The sequence below is a fragment of the Heptranchias perlo genome, chromosome 1 (genome assembly GCF_035084215.1).
Source record: "Heptranchias perlo isolate sHepPer1 chromosome 1, sHepPer1.hap1, whole genome shotgun sequence".
Taxonomy (NCBI): domain Eukaryota; kingdom Metazoa; phylum Chordata; class Chondrichthyes; order Hexanchiformes; family Hexanchidae; genus Heptranchias; species Heptranchias perlo.
Genome location: NC_090325.1, coordinates 198,308,485 through 198,330,597, shown reverse-complemented (window position 1 = coordinate 198,330,597; position 22,113 = coordinate 198,308,485). Strand labels below are relative to the sequence as shown.

At 42.8% G+C, this 22,113-nt stretch overlaps 1 protein-coding gene across 1 annotated transcript in view; it reads right to left on the bottom strand.

The window, feature by feature from the left end:
- LOC137322098 (polycomb group RING finger protein 3) overlaps positions 1–18,944 on the bottom strand; it is a 36,308-nt gene extending 17,364 nt beyond the window's left edge. The window contains exons 1-3 of the mRNA XM_067985224.1: positions 18,740–18,944; positions 18,371–18,481; positions 14,282–14,370 (exon numbers count right to left, since the gene is read on the bottom strand). Of these exons, the coding sequence (XP_067841325.1) occupies positions 14,282–14,370; positions 18,371–18,481; positions 18,740–18,944 (405 nt within the window). The remainder of the gene's footprint in view (positions 1–14,281; positions 14,371–18,370; positions 18,482–18,739) is intronic.
- Positions 18,945–22,113: the final 3,169 nt, after the last annotated feature.

Here is a 22,113-nt window from a genome sequence, read left to right as displayed (position 1 = left end):
TGTCTGAGAACGAGCATTCTATCTCTGTTATTGCAACCATTGAATATATGTTGGATCACATCCAAAGGAAGGATCTGCTTGTAGGATGACGTGGTTCACAAGATAATGAGGATGGCCATTTGGCCAACCTTAGCTCATCATCCAAAGTCCCCCCACTGCAGCATCCAAAATGATTGGAGATTCTGTTTCCACTATCTAATCTAGGAGTGCACTTCACACGTTGCTCATGCTGTGAGAAGAAAAACTTCCCGACATGAGTGCTAAATTTGCCTTTTACGAGTTTAAAACTACAGCCCCTTGTCCTGCTCACGTAGTTTAATTTCAAATAATTTTTCGGATTGGCGACAATGTTGTCGAAACGATAGGCCAAGAGAATGAGTGGTTCTAATGTGAGTCAGTAACCAGCAGTGTGTTCTGGCAAAAGTGCTGAGAAGGAACCTCTCTTGAATGACAGACTTTCAGTCTCCAGTCTGTAGCCATTCAAACTCGAAGTTCAATTTGATTTATGTACCACTTAGACTTGGCTACAGTGATCCTGATTTAGATACAGATGAAATTTCTCATAGTTGATGAGAAACCCACAGATCCCAAAATAAAGGAAGCTCAGTGAACTGCTATCTTTTTGGTTTCTTAACAAGCAGTTACACTGCAACCTATGAAAGCCCAGGATCTCACCCTGGATCACTGCTTTGCAATACTTTTCTTGGTTCCTCATAACATACAGGAGATCGGAGGTAGCTTGGTACACCAAGTTGGGTCACTCCACTCATCTCATGCAAATATTGGCCAAGGACGTACCATACACTCCCTTTGTGGTGGTCTACAAAGATTAGAGTTAATCCCACAAGAACCAAGGAAACTGGGACCAAAGCAGTAGACTTTGTGTCACATTTGTATTGAAGGGGTAGAAGGGTCCATAATCCATTTTCTATTCACTATCAAAAAGGCAAACTCTTAGGCCCTAAACTCTGGCTAGTCAGGACTTCCTGAAGTAACAAAATACAGTATCAACAGTGAGTACAGATATAGGAGAGAGCAGATGAATGCGTGGCTAGAGAGATGGTGCAGGAGGGACGGCTTTAGATTCCTGGGGCATTGGGACCAGTTCTAGGGAGGTGGGACCTGTACAGGCCAGACGGTTTGCACCTCAACAGAGGTGGGACAAATGTCCTCGCAGGAAGGTTAACTAGTGCTTTGGGGAAGGGTTTAAACTAATTTGGCAGGGGTTAGCACCAGGATGTAGCACTGGAAAGGAGAAACAAGGTACACAAAGGATTGGGAGAGACAGATAGCAGTAGAGGAAGAAATAGTATGGTATTAGGTGGGATCAGACTAAGAGAGAGTACAAGAAGGTCCCAGATAGGTATAAAGTGCATGGGTGTAAATGCACAAAGCATGGTAAACAAGGTCGGTGAGCTGCAGGCGCAAATAGACACATGGGAATATGATGTCATGGCGATAACGGAGACCTGGCTCAAAAAAGGGCAGGATTGGGTACTAAATATTCTGGGATACAAGGTGTTCAGGAAAGACAGGGAAGGAAAGAAAGGAGGGGGGGTGGAGGCGCAGTATTGATTAAGGAGAATATTGCAGTGCTAGAGAGAGAACATAAGAACATAAGAACATAAGAAATTGGAGCAGGAGTAGGCCAATCGGCCCCTCGAGCCTGCTCCGCCATTCAATAAGATCATGGCTGATCTGATCCCAACCACAAATCTAAAGAACACAAGAAGTCGGAGCAGGACCCGGCCACATAGCCCCTGGGCCCTCTCCGCCACCCACAGGGCATTGACCGATCCGAACTCAGCTTCATGTTCAATTTCCTGCCCGCTCCCCATAACCCCTAATTCCCTTTACTTCTAGGAAACTGTCTATTTCTGTTTTAAATTTATCTAATGATGTAGCTTCCACAGCTTCCTGGGGCAGCAAATTCCACAGACCTACCACCCTCTGAGTGAAGAAGTTTCTCCTCATCTCAGTTTTGAAAGAGCAGCCCCTTATTCTAAGATTATGCCCCCTAGTTCTAGTTTCACCCATCTTTGGGAACATCCTTACTGCATCCACCCGATCAAGACCCTTCACAATCTTATATGTTTCAATAAGATCGCCTCTCATTCTTCTGAACTCCAATGAGTAGAGTCCCAATCTACTCAACCTCTCCTCATATGTCCGCCCCCTCATCCCCGGGATTAACCGAGTGAACCTTCTTTGTACTGCCTCGAGAGCAAGTATGTCTTTTCTTAAGTATGGAGACCAAAACTGTATGCAGTATTCCAGGTGCGGTCTCACCAATACCTTATATAACTGCAGCAATACCTCCTTGTTTTTATATTCTATCCCCCTAGCAATAAAAGCCAACATTCCGTTGGCCTTCTTGATCACCTGCTGCACCTGCATACCAACTTTTTGATTTTCTTGCACTAGGACCCCCAGATCCCTTTGTACTGCAGTACTTTCCAGTCTCTCGCCATTAAGAAAATAACTTGCTCTCTGATTTTTCCTGCCAAAGTGCATAACCTCACATTTTCCAATATTATATTGCATCTGCCAAATCTCCGCCCACTCACCCAGCCTGTCTATATCCCCTTGCAGGTTTTTTATGTCCTCCTCACTCTCTACTTTCCCTCCCATCTTTGTATCATCTGCAAATTTTGATATGTTGCACTCGGTCCCCTCCTCCAAATCGTTAATATAGATTGTAAAGAGTTGGGGACCCAGCACCGACCCCTGTGGAACACCACTGGTTACTGGTTGCCAGTCCGAAAATGAACCATTTATCCCAACTCTCTGCTTCCTGTTTGATAACCAATCCTCCACCCATGCCAGAATATTACCCCCAATCCCGTGATTTTTTATCTTAAGTAATAATCTTTTATGTGGCACCTTGTCGAATGCCTTCTGGAAGTCTAAATACACTACGTCCACTGGTTCCCCTTTATCCACCCTATACGTTATATCCTCGAAGAACTCAAGCAAATTTGTCAGACATGACTTCCCCTTCATAAAGCCATGCTGACTTTGTCCTATTAAATTATGCTTATCTAAATGTTCCGTTACTGTCTCCTTAATAATAGACTCCAAAATTTTACCCACCACAGATGTTAAGCTAACTGGCCTATAATTTCCAGCCTTCTGCCTACTACCCTTTTTAAATAACGGTGTTACATTAGCAGTTTTCCAATCTGCCGGGACCTCTCCTGAGTCCAGGGAATTTTGGAAAACTATCACCAAAGCATCCACAATCCCTACTGCCACTTCCCTCAAGACCCTAGGATGGAAGCCATCAGGTCCAGGGGATTTATCCGCCTTGAGTCCCATTATTTTACTGAGTACCATCTCTTGAGTGATTTTAATCGTATTTAGAGAGAGGATGTTCTGGAGGGGTAAAGGACAGAATCTATTTGATTAGTGCTAAGAAACAATAGAGGTACCATTACATGACTGAGTGTATTGTTTGGCACCAACTAGTGGGAAGGATATAGAGGAGCAAATTTGAAGGGAAATTACAGAGATGTACAAGAGCCATAGAGTAGTGATAATGGGGGACTTCAACTATCCTAATATAGACTGGGTTAGTAATAGTGTAAAGGGCAAAGAAGGGGGAGGAATTTCTGAAGTGTGTTCAGGAGAACTTTCTTGACCAGCACGTTTCTAGTCCAACGAGGAAGGAGGCATTGCTGGATCTGGTTCTGGGGAATGAGGTGGGTCAAATGGAGCAAGTGTCAGTGGGGGAAGATTTAGGGAACAGTGATCATAGTATCATAAGGTTTAGATTAGCTATGGAAAAGGACAAGGAGCAATCTATAGTCAAAATACCTAATTGGAGGAGGGCCAATTTCAGTGGGATGAGAACGGATCTGGCCCGGATAAATTGGAATCAAAGATTGGCAGGCCAAGCTGTAATCGAACAATGGGCGACTTTTAAAGAGGTGATGGTTTGGGTACAGTCTAGGTACATTCCCATGAGGGGGAAAGGTAGGGCAACTAAAGCCAGAGCTCCCTGGATGACAAAAGAGATAGTGAGCATGATGAAGCAAAAAAAGGGGATGTATGACAAATGTCAGGTTGATAATACAAGTGAGAACCAGGCTGAATATAGAAAGTTCAGAGGGGAAGTGAAAAAGGAAATAAGAAGGGCAAAGAGAGAGTATGAGAATAGACCGGCAACCAACAAAAAAGGGAATCCAAAAATGTCCTATAGGCTGTAAACAGTAAACGGGTAGTAAGAGGAGGTGTGGGGCCGATTAGGGACCAAGAAGGAGATCTACTCATGGAGGCAGAGGGCATGGCTGAGGTACTAAATGAGTACTTTGCTTCTGACTTTACCAAGATACGGCCAAAGCCACAGTAAAAGAGGAAGTAGTTGAGATACTGGGTTTGCTAAAAATTGATAAAGAGGAGGTGCTAGAAAGGCTGGCTGTACTTAAAGTAGATAAATCACCAAGTCCGGATGGGATGCATTCTGGAGAGCAGTAAGGGTGGGAATTGCAGAGGTACTGGCCATAATCCCTGCTGAGGGAAGGATGGAAATTCAGGCCAGTCAGTTTAACCTGAGTAGTGGGGAAACATTAAGAAACAATAATCCAGGACATAATTAACAGTCACTTGGACAAGTGTGGACTAATTAAGGAAAGCCAGCATGAATTTGTTAAAGGCAAATCGTGTTCAACTAACCTGATTGAGTTTTTTGATGAGCGCAATGCGGTTGATGTGGTGTATACGGACTTCCAAAAGGCGTTTAATAAAGTGCCACATAATAGGCTTGTCAGCAAAGTTGAAGTCCATGGAATAAAAGGGGCAGTGGCAGCATGGATACAAAATTGGCTAAGTGACAGGAAACGGAGAGTAGTGGTGAACTGTTGTTTTTTGGACTGGAGGGAGGTGTACAGTGGTGTTCCCCAGGGGTTGGTGCTGGGACCACTATTTTTCTTGATATATATTAATGACTTGGACTTGGGTGTACAGGGCACAATTTCAAAATTTGCAGATGACACAAAACTTGGAAGTGTAGTGAACAGTGAGGAGGATAGTGATAGACTTCAAGAGGACATAGACAGGCTGGTGGAATGGGCAGACACATGGCAGATAAAATTTAACGCAAAGAACTGTGAAGTGATAAATTCTGGCAGGAAGAACAAGGAGAGGCAATATAATCTGAAGGGTGCAATTCTAAAGGGGGTGCAGGAACAGAGAGACCTGGGGGTATATGTGCACAAATCTTTGAAGGTGGCAGGACAGGTTAAGAAAGCGGTTAAAAAAGCATACAGCATCCTGGGCTTTAGATATAGAGGCATAGAGTACAAAAGCAAGGAAGCTATGGTGAAACTTTATAAAATACTTTATAAAAAAAACACTGGTTCAGCCACAACTGAAGTATTGCGACCAGTTCTGGGCACCGCACCTTGGGAAAGATGATAAGGCCTTAGAGAGGGTGCAGAAAAGATTTACTAGAATGGTTCCAGGGATGAGGGACTTCAGTTATGTGGATAGACTGGAGAAGCTGCGGTTATTCTCCTTAGAGCAGAGAAGGTTGAGGGGAGATTTGATAGAAATATTCCAAATCATGAGGGGTCTAGACAGAGTAGTTATAGAGAAGCTGTTCCCATTGGCAGAAGGGTCGAGAACCAGAGGACACGGATTTAAGGTAATTGGCAAAAGAACCAAAGGTGACGTGGGGAAAAACCTTTTTACGCAGCGAGTGGTTATGATCTGGAATGCACTGCCTGAGGGGGTGGTGGAGGCAGATTCAATCGTGGCTTTCAAAAGGGAATTGGATAAGTACCTTGAAGGAAAAAAAATTGCAGGGCTACAGGGAAAGGGCGGGGTAGTGGGACTAGCAGGATTACTTTTGCAGAGAGCCAGGATGGGCTCGACGGGCTGAATGGCCTCCTTCTGAGCTGTAACCGTTCTATGATTCGATAATGTATTGAAAAATGAAGAGAATGACGCGAGGACTCAAATATGGATTCAATACCCAGAGAGAGATGGGTAGTGGCCCATTAAAAAAAAAGCTTCATTTCTCTGGGTTCTGGTCAGTCTCCAGAGAGGAACGGTGAGGTGCAAACAAAGGTCCAGGTATTTTAGCAGAACGCCCAGTTTGGTGCAGACCAGATGTCACCAGAATCTGTAGTTGACAATTTAGTGCCTACTGATGTTACAGTCACAGGGTACACCTCTTCTGGAGCAACGTATTGAAGAGGAGCAGGTCGGGTTCCGTGCCACCTTGCACTGAATCAGTGAGACATTTTAGGCGAGTGGTCAGCATACTCCATCGAGTTAGCATCACCTGCACTGGTCATTGTTGAGCTAAACGAAAGCAGCTAACCAGTATCAGTAATCATGGTGGTTGTGTGCAGTACTATGCTCAGTGCCAGCAAGCAGTCAACTCTGACACAATCGAGGAAGAATATCTTATGTAGGCGTGCTTCTCTCCTGTGTGTTTTAACCTTGAGTACTGGTCTTCATGGACCCCAGACTCACTATTGCGTTACATACATTGCTATAGCATCATTTTTCACCACTATTCGCATTGATAAGTTTCGGTGGAGAGTTTCGCATTTATTCAGATAACCATTTTTTAAAGGCAGCAAGTAAAACATTTATTCCCATTATAATGGTGCCAAAGAAGCAGGGAGCAGAAACAATCTGAATCTTACCCATTCTCACCATTGCTGCCAGGTTGGAATCTCATCGTTCTGCCCCTGGATACTGTCGCTGAAAAATGATATTTCTGCAGAAACACTCTCTGCAACCATGCACTTCTAGAATATGCTTTGTTCCATACTTGGGAGTAGAAGTGCTCAAAAGGCTTTTCAGTTCCACGTACTAATCCAGGAGGCAAGTAACCCTGGAATTTCTGGCTATCCATCCCCATATTCGCAAGCAAACTCAGACACATGCGCACATACAAGCGTGCCCACATAGGCACGGCATAAGATGTGAAACATAGCCAACTCACCCTAGATATAGTGAATCCATCACAGAACAGAATGGGAAAGCTTGCCATTTTAATCATTTTATGCTCTGCTTAATGTTTTAAATTAATGTTAGCACAAAGTTCAGACAGCACATAACTTTCATTATTTATTACTGATAGATTAATTGTTAGTGATGGCCAAATGGACCTGCTTCTACCAACAAGTACTGTATTCCCCTAGAGCGCCATAGTAGAAACGAGCTGTTCATTTTAATGTAGAGGACTAAAATATTCCTAAGCAAGCTTTAGTGTTGAATAAAATGCTTCCAATCAACATTTTAAAAATTACCAAAGCAAAATGTTCTTTTAGTAGGTTGCATGAAAGTTGAGCGTTATAATTATAAACAATTAATTGGCAATACTGGTAAAAATGACAGTTCGAATAACTCAAAGCCAGCCTTACAACTTTACAAGCACAACATCAACAACTTGCATATGTAGCACCTTTAACGCACCGAAACACCCCAAGGCGCTTCACAGGAGTGTAAAAATTGACACTGAGCAAAAGAAGGGGATACAAGGCTGACTAAAAGCTTGGTCAAAGAGGTAGGTTTTAAGCAGCATCTTAAAGGAGGGGAGAGTAGAATTATAGAAAGGTTACAGCACGGAAGGAGGCCATTCGGCCCATTGAGTCCGGACCTGCTCTACGCACAAGCAATCTAACAAGTCCCACTCCCCCTGCTCTATCCCTGTTGTCCTACAAATATTTTCCTTTCAAGTACTTATCCAATTTCCTTTTGAAAGCCATGATTGAATCTGCCTCCACCACCCCCTCGGGCAGTGCATTCCAGATCCTAACCACTCGCTGCGTAAAAAGGTTTTTCCTCGTGTCATCTTTGGTTCTTTTGCCAATCACCTTAAATCTATGCCCTCTAGTTCTAGACCCTTCCCCCATTGGGAACAATTTCTCTCTATCTACTCTGTCTAGACCATTCATGATTTTGAATACCTCTATCAAATCTCCTCTCAACCTTCTCTGTTCCAAGGAGAACAACCCCAGCTTCTCCAGTCCATCCACGTAACTAAAGTCCCTCATCCCTGGAACCATTCTAGTAAATCTCTTCTGCACCCTCTCTAAGGCCTTCACATCTTTCCTGAAGTGCGGTGCCCAGAACTGGACACAATACTCCAGTTGTGGCCGAACCAGTGTTTTATAAAGGTTCATCATGACTTCCATACTTCTGTACTCTTTGCCTCTATTTATAAAGCCCGGAATTCCATATGCTTTTTTTAAACCACTTTTTCAACCTGCCCTGCCAACTTCAACGATTTGTGCACATATACCTCCAGGTCTCTCTGCTCCTGTACCCCTTTTAGAATTGTGCCCTCTAGTTGAAATTGCCTCTCCTCGTTCTTCCTACCGAAATGTATCACTTCGCATTTTTCTGCGTTAAATTTCATCTGCCACGTGTCCGCCCATTCCACCAGCCTGTCTATATCCCCTTGAAGTCTATCACTATCCTTCTCACTTTTAACTACCCTTCCAAGTTTCATGTCATCTGCAAATTTTGAAATTGTGCCCTGTACACCCAAGTCCAAGTCATTAATATATATCAAGAAAAGCAGTGGTCCCAGCACTGACCCCTGGGGAACACCACTGTACACCTCCCTCCAGTCTGAAAAACAACCGTTCACCACTACTCTCTGTTTCCTGTCACTTAGCCAATTCTGTATCCATGTTGCTACTGCCCCCTTTATTCCATGGGCCGCAATCTTGATAAGCCTACCGTGCAGCACTTTGTCAAATGTCTTTTGAAAATCCATATACACCACATCAACTACATTGCCCTCACCTCCCCTCTTTATTACCTCATCAAAAAACTCCATCAGGTTAGTTAAACATGATTTGCCTTTAACAAATCCGTGCTGGCTTTCCCTAATCAATCCACACTCGTCCAAGTGACTGTTAATTCTGTCCCAGATTATCATTTCTAAAAGTTTCCCCACCACCGAGGTTAAACTGCTGGCCTGTAGTTGCTGGGTTTATCCTTACAATCTTTTTTGAACAAAGGGTGTAACATTTGCAATTCTCCAGTCCTCTGGCATCACCCCTGTATCTAAAGATGTTTAGAAGATTATGGCCAGTACCTCCGCAATTTCAACCCTTACTTCCCCCAGCAACCTAGGACCGGGTGATTTATCTACTTTAAGTACAGCTAGCCTTTCTAGTATCTCTTCTTTATCAATTTTTAGCCCATCCAGTATCTCAACTATATCTTCCTTTACTGAGACTCTGGCAGCATCTTCTTCCTTGGTAAAGACAGATGCAAAGTACTCATTTTGTACCTCGGCCACCCCCTCTGCCTCCATGAGTAGATCTCCTTTATGGTCCCTAATCGGCCCCACCCCTCCTCTTACTGCCCGTTTACTATTTATATACCGGTAGAAGACTTTTGGATTCCTTTTTATGTTGGCCGCCAGTTTATTCTCATACTCTCTCTTTGCCCCTCTTATTTCCTTTTTCACTTCCCCTCTGAACTTTCTATATTCTGCGTGGTTCTCACTTGTGTTATCAACCTGGCATCTGTCATACGCCACTTTTTTTGCTTCATCTTACTTTCTATCTCTTTTGTCATCCAGGGAGCTCTGGCTTTAGTTGCCCTACCTTTCTCCCTCGTGGGAATGTGCCTTGACTGTACCTGAACCATCTCCTCTTTAAAGGCCGCCCACTGTTCAATTACAGTTTTGCCTGCCAATCTTTGAGTCCAATCACCCGGGCCAGATCAGTTCTCATCCCACTGAAATTGGCCCTCCTCCAATTGAGTATTTTTACTTTAGAGTGGTCAGTGTCTTGTTCCATAGCTGTTCTAAACTTTATGATATTATGCTTGCTGCTCCCTAAATGCTCCCCGACTGACACTTACTCCACTTGGCCCGCCTCATTCCCTAGAACCAAGTCCAGCAATGCCTCCTTCCTCGTTGGGCCGGAAACATACTGGTTAAGAAAGTTCTCCTGAACACATTTCAAAAATTCCTCCCCCTCTGTGCCCCTTATATTATTATTGTTATCCCAGTCTATATTAGGATAGTTGAAGTCCCCCATTTTCACTACTCTGTAGCTTTTGCACCTCTCTCTAATTTCCCTGCAAATTTGCTCCTCTATATCCTTCCCACTAGTTGGTGGCCTATAGAATACACCCAGTAGTGTAATGACACCTCTATTGTTTCTTAACTCTAACCAAATAGATTCTGTCCTTGACCTGTCCAAGACATCCTCTCTCTCCAGTACGGAAATATTCTCCTTTTTCAATACTGCCACCCCCTCTCCCTTCTTTCCTGAACACTTTGTATCCAGGAATATTTAGTACCCAATCCTGCCCTATTTTGAGCCAGGTCTCCGTTATCGCCATGACATCGTATTCCCATGTGTCTATTTGCGCCTGCAGCTCACCAACCTTATTTACCATGCTTTGTGTGTTTACACACATGTACTACAAATCTGTCTTAGACCTTCTTGTACTCTCTCTTAGTCTGATCCCACCTAATACCGTACTATTTCTTGCTCTAGTGCTATCGGTCTCTCCCAATCATTTGTGCCCCTTGTTTCTCCTTTCCAATGCCACATCCTGGTGCCCATCCACCTGCCAAATTAGTTTAAACCCCCCACCCCCCACCACAGCACAAGAAAACCTCCCCGCGAGGATATTGGTCCCAGCTCTGTTGAGGTGCAATTTGTCCGGCCTGTACAGGTGCCACCTCCCACAGAACTGTCCCAATGGCCCAGGAATCTAAAGCCCTCCCTCCTGCACCATCACTCCAGCCACGCATTCATCCGCTCTATCCTCCAATTTCTATACTCACTAGCGTGTGGCACCAACCATAATCCGGAGATTACTACCTTTAAGGTCCTGCTTCTTAATCACTTTCCTAACTCCTTATAATCTGCCTGCAGGACCTCATCCCTCTTTCTACCTATGTGGTTGGTACCGATATGGAAAGTAGTAGTGGTGGAGAGGTTTAAGGAGGGAATTCTGAAGCTTAGGGCCTAGACAGCTGAAGACATGGTATGACATGATAGCTATTACTGAGACATGGCTGCAGGATTGGGATTTGGAACTAAATATACCAAGTTATAAGATCCACAGGAGAGACAGGGAAAATGGAAGAGGGGGAGGAGTAGCCTTAGTGATTAGAGATGAAACCTCTTCAATGATAAAGGGGGATATAACGAGAGGTAAGCAGCCAACAGAGACCTTATGGGTTGAATTGAGAAATAGGAAAGGATCTAAGACTATAGTGGGAATTGTGCATAGACTCCCTGGCAGCAGCTCTGAAGTGCTAGATTGTATAAATGCAGAGATTAGACAAGCGTGTAAGAAAGGCATAGTGGTCTTAATGGGGGACTTTAACCTTCACATAGATTGGGGAAAGCAGACTAGCAACTGTCAGAAAGGTAGTGAATTTCTTGAGTGTGTCCGGGATAGTTTTCTACAGCAGTATGTCCTGGAGGCAACAAGGGAGCAAGCCGTACTAGATTTAGTAATGAGTAATGAACCAGATTTAGTTAACAGCTTAACTGTACGTGAACATCTATCCAATAGCGATCATAACATGATCGAGTTCAATGTAGTGTTTGAAAGGGAAAAAATTGAGTCAGCTGCTAAGATTCTAGACTTGGGTAAGGCCGACTTCAAAGGGATGAGACAGAGACTGTCCACAGTAAACTGGGCAAATCTGTTAATGGGTAAAACGACTGATGATCAGTGGGAAATGTTTAAAGAAACATTTAACGTGATACAGAATCGGTTTATATCTCTGAGGGGCAAGAACTCTACTTGCCAAAAAAAACAGCCATGGACAACTAAAGAGGGAAGGGACTAAGAGGATAGCGTGCCGGAAATCCCAAGAAAACTAATATTGAATCAGGGACAGGGACTCAATAAAATTAACATAAGTAAAGCAACAGTAATGAAGAAAATAATAGCACGAAAGAGTCACAAATCCCCAGGACCAGATGGTTTCCATCCCAGGGTTTTAAAGAAAGTTGGTGAGCACATTGCAGATGCCCTAACTATAATCTTTCAAAGTTCTCTAGATTCAGGAACTGTCCCTCTAGATTGGAAAATTGCACGTCACTCCACTTTTTAAGAAAGGAGAGAGGGGGAAACCGGGGAATTATAGATCAGTTAGCCTAACATCTGTTGTGGGGAAAATGCTGGAGTCTATAATTAAGGATAGGGTGACTGAACACCTCGAGAATTTTCAGTTAATCAGGGAGAGCCAGCATGGATTTGTGAAAGGTAGGTCGTGCCTGACAAACCTGATTGAATTTTTTGAAGAGGTGACTAAAGTAGTGGTACAGGGGAATGTCAATGGATGTTATTTATATGGACCTCCAGAAGGCATTTGATAAGGTCCCACTTAAGAGACGGTTAGCTAAGATTGAAGCCCATGGAATCGAGGGAAAAGTACGGACTTGGTTAGGAAGTTGGCTGAGCGAAAAGCGACAGAGAGTAGGGATAATGGGTAGGTACTCACATTGGCAGGGTGTGACTAGTGGAGTCCCGCAGGGATCTGTCTTGGGGCCTCAATTATTCACAATATTTATTAACGACTTAGATGAAGGCATACAAAGTCTCATATCTAAGTTTGCCGATGACACAAAGATTGGTGGCATTGTAAGCAGTGTAGATGAAAACATAAAATTACAAAGGGATATTGATAGATTAGGTGAATGGGAAAACTGTGGCAAATGGAATTCAATGTAGACAAATGTGAGGTCATCCACTTTGGATCAAAAAAGGATAGAACAGGGTACTTTCTAAATGGTAAAAAGTTAAAAACAGTGGATGTCCAAAGGGACTTAGGGGTTCAGGTACATAGATCATTGAAGTGTCATGAACAGGTGCAGAAAATAATCAATAAGGCTAATGGAACGCTGGCCTTTATATCTAGAGGACTGGAGTACAAGGGGGCAGAAGTTATGCTGCAGCTATACAAAACCCTGGTTAGACCGCACCTGGAGTACTGTGAGCAGTTCTGGGCACCGCACCTTCGGAAGGACATATTGGCCTTGGAGGGAATGCAGCAAAGGTTTACTGGAATGATACCCGGACTTCAAGGGTTAAGTTACGAGGAGAGATTACACAAACTGGGGTTGTATTCTCTGGAGTTTCGAAGGTTAAGGGGTGATCTGATCGAAGTTTATAAGATATTAAGGGGAACGGATAGGGTGGATAGAGAGAAACTATTTCCGCTGGTTGGGGATTCTAGGAGTAGGGGGCACAGTCTAAAAATTAGAGCCAGACCTTTCAGGAGTGAGATTAGAAAACATTTCTACACACAAAGGGTGGTAGAACTTTGGAACTCTCTTCCGCAAACGGCAATTGATACTAGCTCAATTGCTAAATTTAAATCTGAGATAGATAGCTTTTTGGCAACCAAAGGTATTAAGGGATATGGGCCAAAGGCAGGTATATGGAGTTAGCTCACAGATCAGCCATGATCTTATCAAATGGCGGAGCAGGCACGAGGGGCGGAAGAGAGTTCCAAATTTCTACCACCCTTTGTGTATCATTCTAGTAAACCTACGCTGCACTCCCTCCAAGGCCAATATGTGCTTCTGAAGGTGCGGTGCCCAGAACTGCTCACAGTACTCCAGGTGCGGTCTAACAGTCTGGTTAAGCCTGAGACAGTGGTCAGGGAGTGGGATGGAGTCGGTGGCTGGGGAACGGAGAATGAAGCAGGGGCCGAAGACAATGGCTTCAGTCTTCCCAATATTTAATTGGAGGAACTTTCAGCTCATCCAGTACTGGATGTCAGACAAGCAGTGTGACAAAACAGGCAGTGGATGGGTCGAGGGAGATGGTGGTGAGGTACAGCTGGGTGTCGTCTGCGTACATATGAAACGTCTTTGGATAATGTCGCTGAGGGCCACGGATAGAACCTTGGGGGACTCCAAAGGTAACGGTGCAGGAGCGAGAATAGAAGCTATTGCAGGAGATTCTCTGGCTACGACTGGATAGATAAGAATGGAACCAGGCAAGTGCAGTCTCAGCTTTACAATGTCAGCTAGCATGGGGGCCAGGAAGGGAAGTTGGGTGGTCAGTAGTTTAGTGGGAATGGGGTTGAGAGAACAGGAGGTGGGTCTCATGGACAAGATGAACTCGGAGAGGGCATATGGGGAGATAGGAGAGAAACTAGAGAAAGATGAGTGTTCAGGGCTGGCTGGTAATGCTGCAAATAACAAACTCTTCTGAACTGTAGAATGACATTTTTATATTGCGTTGATTCCATACAAACTACAGTCTTGTATATTTTCAACAAAGCTTGTGCAAGCAGAGGAAAGGATTGTTGAAAAGCTACCTGTTCATCATTCCTGTGATAATCATGTTCTTCCTCTGGCTTGTCCTCTGTTTTCTGTTTATTTGAATCATCTTCTGGCTTTGTTTCACCTTACGAAAATAAAGCAAGTCAACAAGTTCAAACCAGCTGTTTAAACACAGGGCAATGCACAAGAGTCAGGTTGCAGAAAGACCCCCACCAACAGCTGCTGTAATTGCTCAATATAAAGGCAATGCTACACTCAATACAACTGATCTGTTACCCGAACTTGAACTTCTTTGATTGAATGATACAATCTAAAATAAACACCTACAGATCTGCTCAGATTGGCTTACTTAAATGCAGTGCAGTTACTGTCAACAAAGAGCAAAATGTTCTTCATCTGGTCCTACAGTTCTCCCTTCCATCCTCTTCCCTGCCTGTTGGGAGTTGAGAATAAATACTTCATTTATATAAAAATTAAAGGGAAAATTGGATAGTTGTTTGAGAGATTGGGCAATTGAGGAGTGTCCATATGTTTGGGCTTAACCAGACGAACTGCAGAGGCTAATCCAATCCTCTTCTGTGTTCGTTGAAGTCTACATTATAAAACTTTAGCTTCACAAATTCACTAAATTTCAGTCTTGCCTTAAAATTCTCAGATCATTTTTGTGTAATTAAAACATAATTTACTCATACCTCTAACTGTCAAGCAGCAATAATCTTGCAAGGAAATTAAGGCAGTTCAGCTGCCTTCTGGGTGACCTGATAGAGGTCTTTAAAATTATGAAAGGGCTCGATAGGGTAGACAGAGAAGATGTTTCCACTTGTGGGGGAGACCAGAATTAGGGGCCATAAATATAAGATAGTCACTAATAAATCCAATAGGGAATTCAGGAGAAACTTCTTTCTCCAAAGAGTGGTTAGAATGTGGAACTCGCTACCAAAAGGAGTAGGTGAGGCAAATAGCATAGATGCATTTAAGGGGAAGCTAGATAAACGCAAGGGAGAAAGGAATAGAAGGATATGCTGATAGGATTAGATGAAGAGGGGTGGGAGGCGGCTCGAGCATAAACATCGGCACAGACCTGCTGGACCGAATGGCCTGTTTCTGTGATGTAGATTCTAATTCTGTAAACGAAATGTGCTGGATTTTAGCCTTTTCCAAATGCAAATCCATTATATTCTACATAAAAATACTAAATTATTTAAGCTCATGAAATCATGCTGTAATTGAGAATTAACAGCCTGCACAGATCGAATGACTGAGTGTTACATCAGAAGCTTTAATCGTGGCTCTGAAAATTAAGTCACTAAAGCTATGCAACAGATAGAGTTTGAAATGATTTTCATAGTCTTCTATCTCAGGACAATGGGAAATGGGAAATACCTCTAACTGTCAAGCAGCAATAATCTTGCAAGTGAATTCCATGAGAGCTAGCATTTTTTATATACATTATTCATTCAGAAAAAGTAGAAGGAAATTGCAAATCTGACATTGTATTATAGTTGACAATTTTTGTTTAGTGCAGGAACTGCCAGCCAGACTGAAACAGCACAGAATGTCCTCAGAACTGGCTTTTTCACTCTATAATAATAAGACAAGCAACTGCGAGTGAGCAATGTTGGGAAGAGGTACTAAACTAAGTCTTTCACTATATAATATTGCAGTAGAGTTTTTTAGGATATGTTTTAGTGTAGTGTAGCATTTACATATTCAGGTTTTCAAATGCTATAATGGCCCTCTGTTAGTTCTAAATAATTAATATAGTCAATACCATGTTGTTCATATTTAATGAGTCTACATTTCATTCTGATGTAAACCGATTTATCCAATTTATGACCAAAATTTAAAACCTACTGTTGACATCACATTTAGACTAAGTTATCAGATTGGGTGACTCACAGAATGAAATTGGCAAGTCAAGCATTAGAATTACCAATGGTTACTAAATGTTAACTAGCGATACAGTGCCAGTTTGTTTTTAATCATTTTCAGAATTGCTTTTGTGCTCAGTAAGGTGAGGGGTGTCCATGCTGGCGAATGGAAACCAGTGCAATTTCAGACACCTAGTGTCAGCACCAAACACTCCTGGGTCAGGGATAATCAATCGAAATGCAGAGTAAAACTCTGCCTGCCCAAAAGTGTCCCCTAGTGTGACATCTTTCCCACACTAATCATCCTGTGACCAACTGGTACTGAATTGGGGCAGTTTTGTATTATAGGCCAATGACCACGGGGATCTGGATTAAAACGGCCCAAACACATTTCACACAGGAGCCTTACATCCAGCAGACTCTAGCCTTGCATCCCATTAGCCTGTGCTAGAATTTTCACACAGGTCAGAGGTGAAATGAACAGGAGGAGCCATTCAGCCCCTCGAGCCTGTTCCGCCACTCATTGAGATCATGGCTGATCTGTATCCTAACTCTATCCTCCCACCTTGGCTCCATATCCCTTAATACCCTTGCCTAGCAAAAATCTATCGATCTCAGATTTAAAATCATTAATTGAGCTAGCATCTACTGCTTTTTGTGGGAGCCAGTTCTATATTTTCACCAACCTTTGCATGAAGAAGTGCTTCCCAACTTCTCTCCTGAATGGCTTAGCTCTGATTTTAAGGTTAAGTCCCCTTGTCTTCCACCAGCAGAAAAAATTTCTCTCTATCTACCCTATCAATTTCTTTCAAAATCCTAAAAACCTCAATCAACTCAACCTTCTATATTCCCGAGAATACAAGCCTAGTTTATGTAATCTCCCCTCATAATTTAATCTTTGGATTAATTTAATCCTGGTAACATTCTGGTGAATCTGTGCTGCACTTCTTCCACGGTCAATAAATCCTTTCTAAGGTGTGGTGCCCAGTACTCCTGATGTGGTCTAACCAGGGCTTTGTGTAGCTGCAGCAACACTTCTTCCTCTTTATATTCTAGCCCTCTAGTTATAAAGGCTAACATTCCATTAGCCTTTTTAATTATTTTTGATATTTGAAAGGGCAGAGTCTAACCCACTGCAACACCAGTTTTGCCCCAGTGAGTGTTTTTAAAACAAATATATGTTGTATGTTTGAAACCGTCATCATACAATATTAAAAAAAATTGCTATTTAAAACTGTAAACTGCAGCAATTTGAAAACCTGGGCTGGGAAATGAATAAACAGCGAAGTGCTAACCCTATTATTGCCAACGGGAGTTGTTATTCCACAAATACAAGGTTTTTCCAATGCATTTTACAAAATTGATAAAAGGTCTTTTAAATTTTTAGCTAGCTTATGATAAATTTCCATAATAGGTCCAACACTTTTTAAACTTAACTTTCAACCAAGGGATTTCTAGGACATTAGCCAGTTACTTCTGGAGAAAAAACCCTCTGTCCTCAGGATTAATAATTCTAATAATTAGAAAAACCTGATATAAATATCAATGAAAATAGCCTTCACACTTCACCACCCCCTATCTACCATTCCCTCCGTACATCCTACATCAATATAGTTTGTCCAGCAAAAAAAATCTCCTTATTTGTTTTATAGAAAAATTCAACCAATAAGGAGATCTTTTTTCCCACTGAACAAACTACAATTATGGAAACTATAACTTATGCTCATGTATGTAAGAAAATTAATTTCTGTACCATCAAAGTTATTCAGCAAAGCACACTAGTGGGTGTGTCAGTCAAACCAGCTACTTTAGCTAGCAGAGCAGGGATTAATGAGGTAAACCTTTAGACTGTGATCAACAGATAAATAGGTTCTTAAAAGCTATGGTTATTTATTATTTCAGCTAAAACTAAAAGCCCCAAGCCGTTGTGTGTCCAATTCCAGCATACCACAACCGCATCTTCATATATAAATATAATCAGTACATTCCCATCTTTTCTTGCTATCCGGAAAAGGAACCCAACAGGACATTGTTTGGTGATGGTCTTTACGCAATTACTCCTTTTTCCTCCAACATTTCACTCAACCACACAGATAAAGATTATTCCATAAAGGCAAGTTTGTTAATTTGCATATGGACAGCAGAGACAAACTTAAGCTTAATAGCAGGACAGTACATAATAAGCAAAGCTTTCCCAGTCCTGAAAAAGAAAATGGGAGTTGGCAGAAATGGCCCAACAAAAATGCGACTAACCGTCATGGAGTGGGTCTAACTGTTGTTTAGCTGCGCACGTCTCACCTTTGACCTCTCCAGGCATTTCAAGGCCAAGTTTCTGATAAAAGTCTTTTTGTTTTTTTAACTCCGCTGTAAACAACAAATAATTTAGACTTAAACAATCATGATTATTAACAATATCTTAAGTTCAAAGTTTAACCCTTTGAGAACGCTCAGCTTCGCTTTATAAAATGTAAGAATTCCTTTTGGTGCATTCAGGTACAAAATATGATGAATCCTGAGTCTGCAAATTTCACAAAATCAATTTCATGACATTCATACAAAACGGAAAACATTTGAAACTACAAAAGACGTACAAATACTCCGCAGGTTAAAAGAGCACCGTACGTCTACAGTTATAGTGGTTGGAGCAGTGCCCGGCCGGGCTCGGGTTGGAGCAGTTCCCGGCCGGGCTCGGGTTGGAGCAGTTCCCGGCCGGGCTCGGGTTGGAGCAGTTCCCGGCCGGGCTCGGGTTGGAGCAGTTCCCGGCCGGGCTCGGGCGGAGCAGTTCCCGGCCGGGCTCCTGCAATGCCATTTCACTCTCACCAGTCATCGCCCTCCAATACTAAAGTTTTTGAGGGACGCACATATCACATGACACTAGAACAACTACAGGCAGGAGATTAAAGAATCACAACCATTTTTTTTCTAATTCTTTGAATATTCACCATGAATTGCTACGGTCACATTTTCCCACTGCCCCACTTTCCCCATATCCCTGTATCAATCCCCAAACTAATCCCACTGACCCGCTCTCTCCCCATATCCCTGTATCAATCCCCAAACTAATCCCACTGCTCCACTGCTTTCACCTCAGCTCCCCTCATTCTTCTACCAATCACTTTAAATCTATGCCCCCTGGTCACTGACCCCTCTAAGGAAAACAGGTCCTCCCTATCCACTCTATCTAGTCCTGTCATAATTTTATATACCTCAATTAAGTATCCCCTCAGTCTCCCTTGTTCCAAAGAAAACAACCCCAGCCGATCCAAACTTTTCTCATAGCTAAAACTTTCTAGTCCTTGCAACATCCTCATAAATCTCCTCTGTACCCTCTCTAATGCAATCACATATTTCCTGTAATGTGGTGACCAGAACTGTACACAGTACTCAAGCTGTGGCCTAACCAGTATACAGTTCTAGCCTAACCTCCCTGCTCTTATATTCTATGCCTCGGCTAATAAAGTATCCCGTATGCCTTTTTAAACACCTTATCTACTTGTACTGCTACCTTCAGGGATCTGTGGACATGCACTCCAAGTTCCCTTTGTTCCTCCACAACTTTCAGTATCCTCCCATTTATTGTGTACTCCCTTGCCTTGTTTGCCCTCCCCAAATACATTACCTCACACTTCTCTAGATTGAATTCCATTTGCCACTTTTCTGAATACCTGACCAGTCCATTGATATCTTCCCGTCCTCCTCACTATCAACCACACGGCCAATTTTTGTATCATCTGCAAATTTCTTGATCAAGCCCCCCACATTCAATTCCAAATCATTTATATACCACAAAAAGGAAGGGACCTCATACTGAGCCTTGCAGGGCCCCACTGGAAACAGCCTTCCAGTCGCAAAAACACCCGTCGACCATTACCCTTTGCTTCCTGCCACTGAGCCAATTTTGGATCCAACAAGCCACTTTCCCTTGGATCTCATGGGCTTTTACTTTTTTGACCAGTCTGCCATATGGGACCTTGTCAAAAGCCTTGCTAAAATCAATGTAGACTACATCAAACATGTTACCCTCATCGACCCTCCTTGTTACCTCCACAAAAAATTCAATCAAGTTAGTCAGAAACGACCTTCCCTTAACAAATCCATGTTGACTGTCCTTGATTACTCCGTGCCTTACGAAATGACGATTTATGCTGTCCCTCAGAATCGATTCCAATAATTTGCCCACCACCGAGGTTCGATTGACTGGCCTGTAATTACTCCGACTATCTCTTTCTCCCTTTTTAAACAACGGTACAACGTTAGCAATCCTCCGGCACCACGCCTGTAGCCAGGGAGGATTGGAAAATGATTGGAACCTCCGCTATTTCCTCCCTTGCTCTTTTAACAGCCTGGGATACATTTCATCCGGGCCTGGAGATTTATCCACTTTCAAAGATGCTAATCCCCTTAATACTTCCTCTCTCACCATGTTTGTCCCATCCAATATTTCCCACTCCTCCTCCTTAACGACAATGTCTGCACCGTCCCCCTCTTTTGTAAAGACAGATGCAAAGTTATAATTAAGAACCATCCCCACATCTTGCGCCTCCACACATAGGTTACCTTTTTGGTCTCCAATAGGCCCTACTCTTTCCTTAGTTATCTTCTTGCTCTTTATGTATTTATAAAACCTGTTTGGCTTTTCCTTAATTTTACTTGCCAGTAGTTTTTCATGCCCTCTTTTTGCTTTCCTAATTTCCTTTTTAATCTCACCCCTGCACTTTTTATACTCCTCTAGGCTTTCTGCAGTATTGAGCTCTCGGTATCTGACATAAGCTTCCCTTTTTTGCCTTATCTTACCCTGTGTGCTCCTTGATATCCAGGGGGCTCTAGATTTGGCAGCCCCACCCTTTTTCTTTGTTGAAACATGTTTACTCTGAACTCCTTGATTCTCCCCCTTGAATGCCTCCCACTGCTCTGACACTGATTTACCTTCAAGTAGCTGCTTCCAGTCCACTTTTGCTAAATCGCTTCTCAGCTTAGTAAAATTGGCCTTTCCCCAATTTAGAACTTTTACTCCTGTTCTATCTTTGTCCTTTTCCATAACTATGCTAAATCTAACTGAATTATGATCACGACCACCAAAATACTCTCCCACTGATACTCCTTCCACCTGCCCAGCTTCATTCCCTAAAACTAAATCCAGAACTGCCCCCCCTCTTGTTGGGCTTGCTACGTACTGGCTAAAAAAATTGTCCTGAAAGCAATTTAAGAATTCTGTGCCTTCTATACCTTTCACACTGATTGTATCCAAATTAATATTCGGGTAGTTGAAATCCCCGACTATTACGGCCCTATTGTTTTTGCATTTCTCAGGAATTTGCCGACATATTTGCTCTTCTATCTCCCTCCGACTGTTTGGGGGTCTATAGTACACTCCCAGCAGTGTGACAGCCCCTTTTTTATAGGAACATAGGAACAGGAGTAGGCCATTCAGCCCCTCGAGCCTGCTCTGCCATTTGATAAGATCATGCCTGATCTATGATCTAACTCCATATACCTGCCTTTGGCCCATATCCCTTAATACCTTTGGTTGCCAAAAAGCTATCTATCTCACATTTAAATATAGCAATTGAGCTAGTATCAATTGCCGTTTGCGGAAGAGAGTTCCAAACTTCTACAACCCTTTGTGTGTAGAAATGTTTTCTAATCTCGCTCCTGAAAGGTCTGGCTCTAATTTTTAGACTGTGCCGCCTAATCCTAGAATCCCCAACCAGCGGAAATAGTTTCTCTCTATCCACCCTATCCGTTCCCCTTAATATCTTATAAACTTCGATCAGATCACCTCTTAACCTTTTAAACTCTAGAGAATACAAGCCCAATTTGTGTAATCTCTCCTCGTAACTTAACCCTTGAAGTCCGGGTACCATTCTAGTAAACCTACGCTGCACTCCCTCCAAGGCCAATATGTCCTTCCGAAGGTGCGGTGCCCAGAACTGCTCACAGTACTCCAGGTGCGGTCTAACCAGGGTTTTGTAGAGCTGCAGCATAACTTCTGCCCC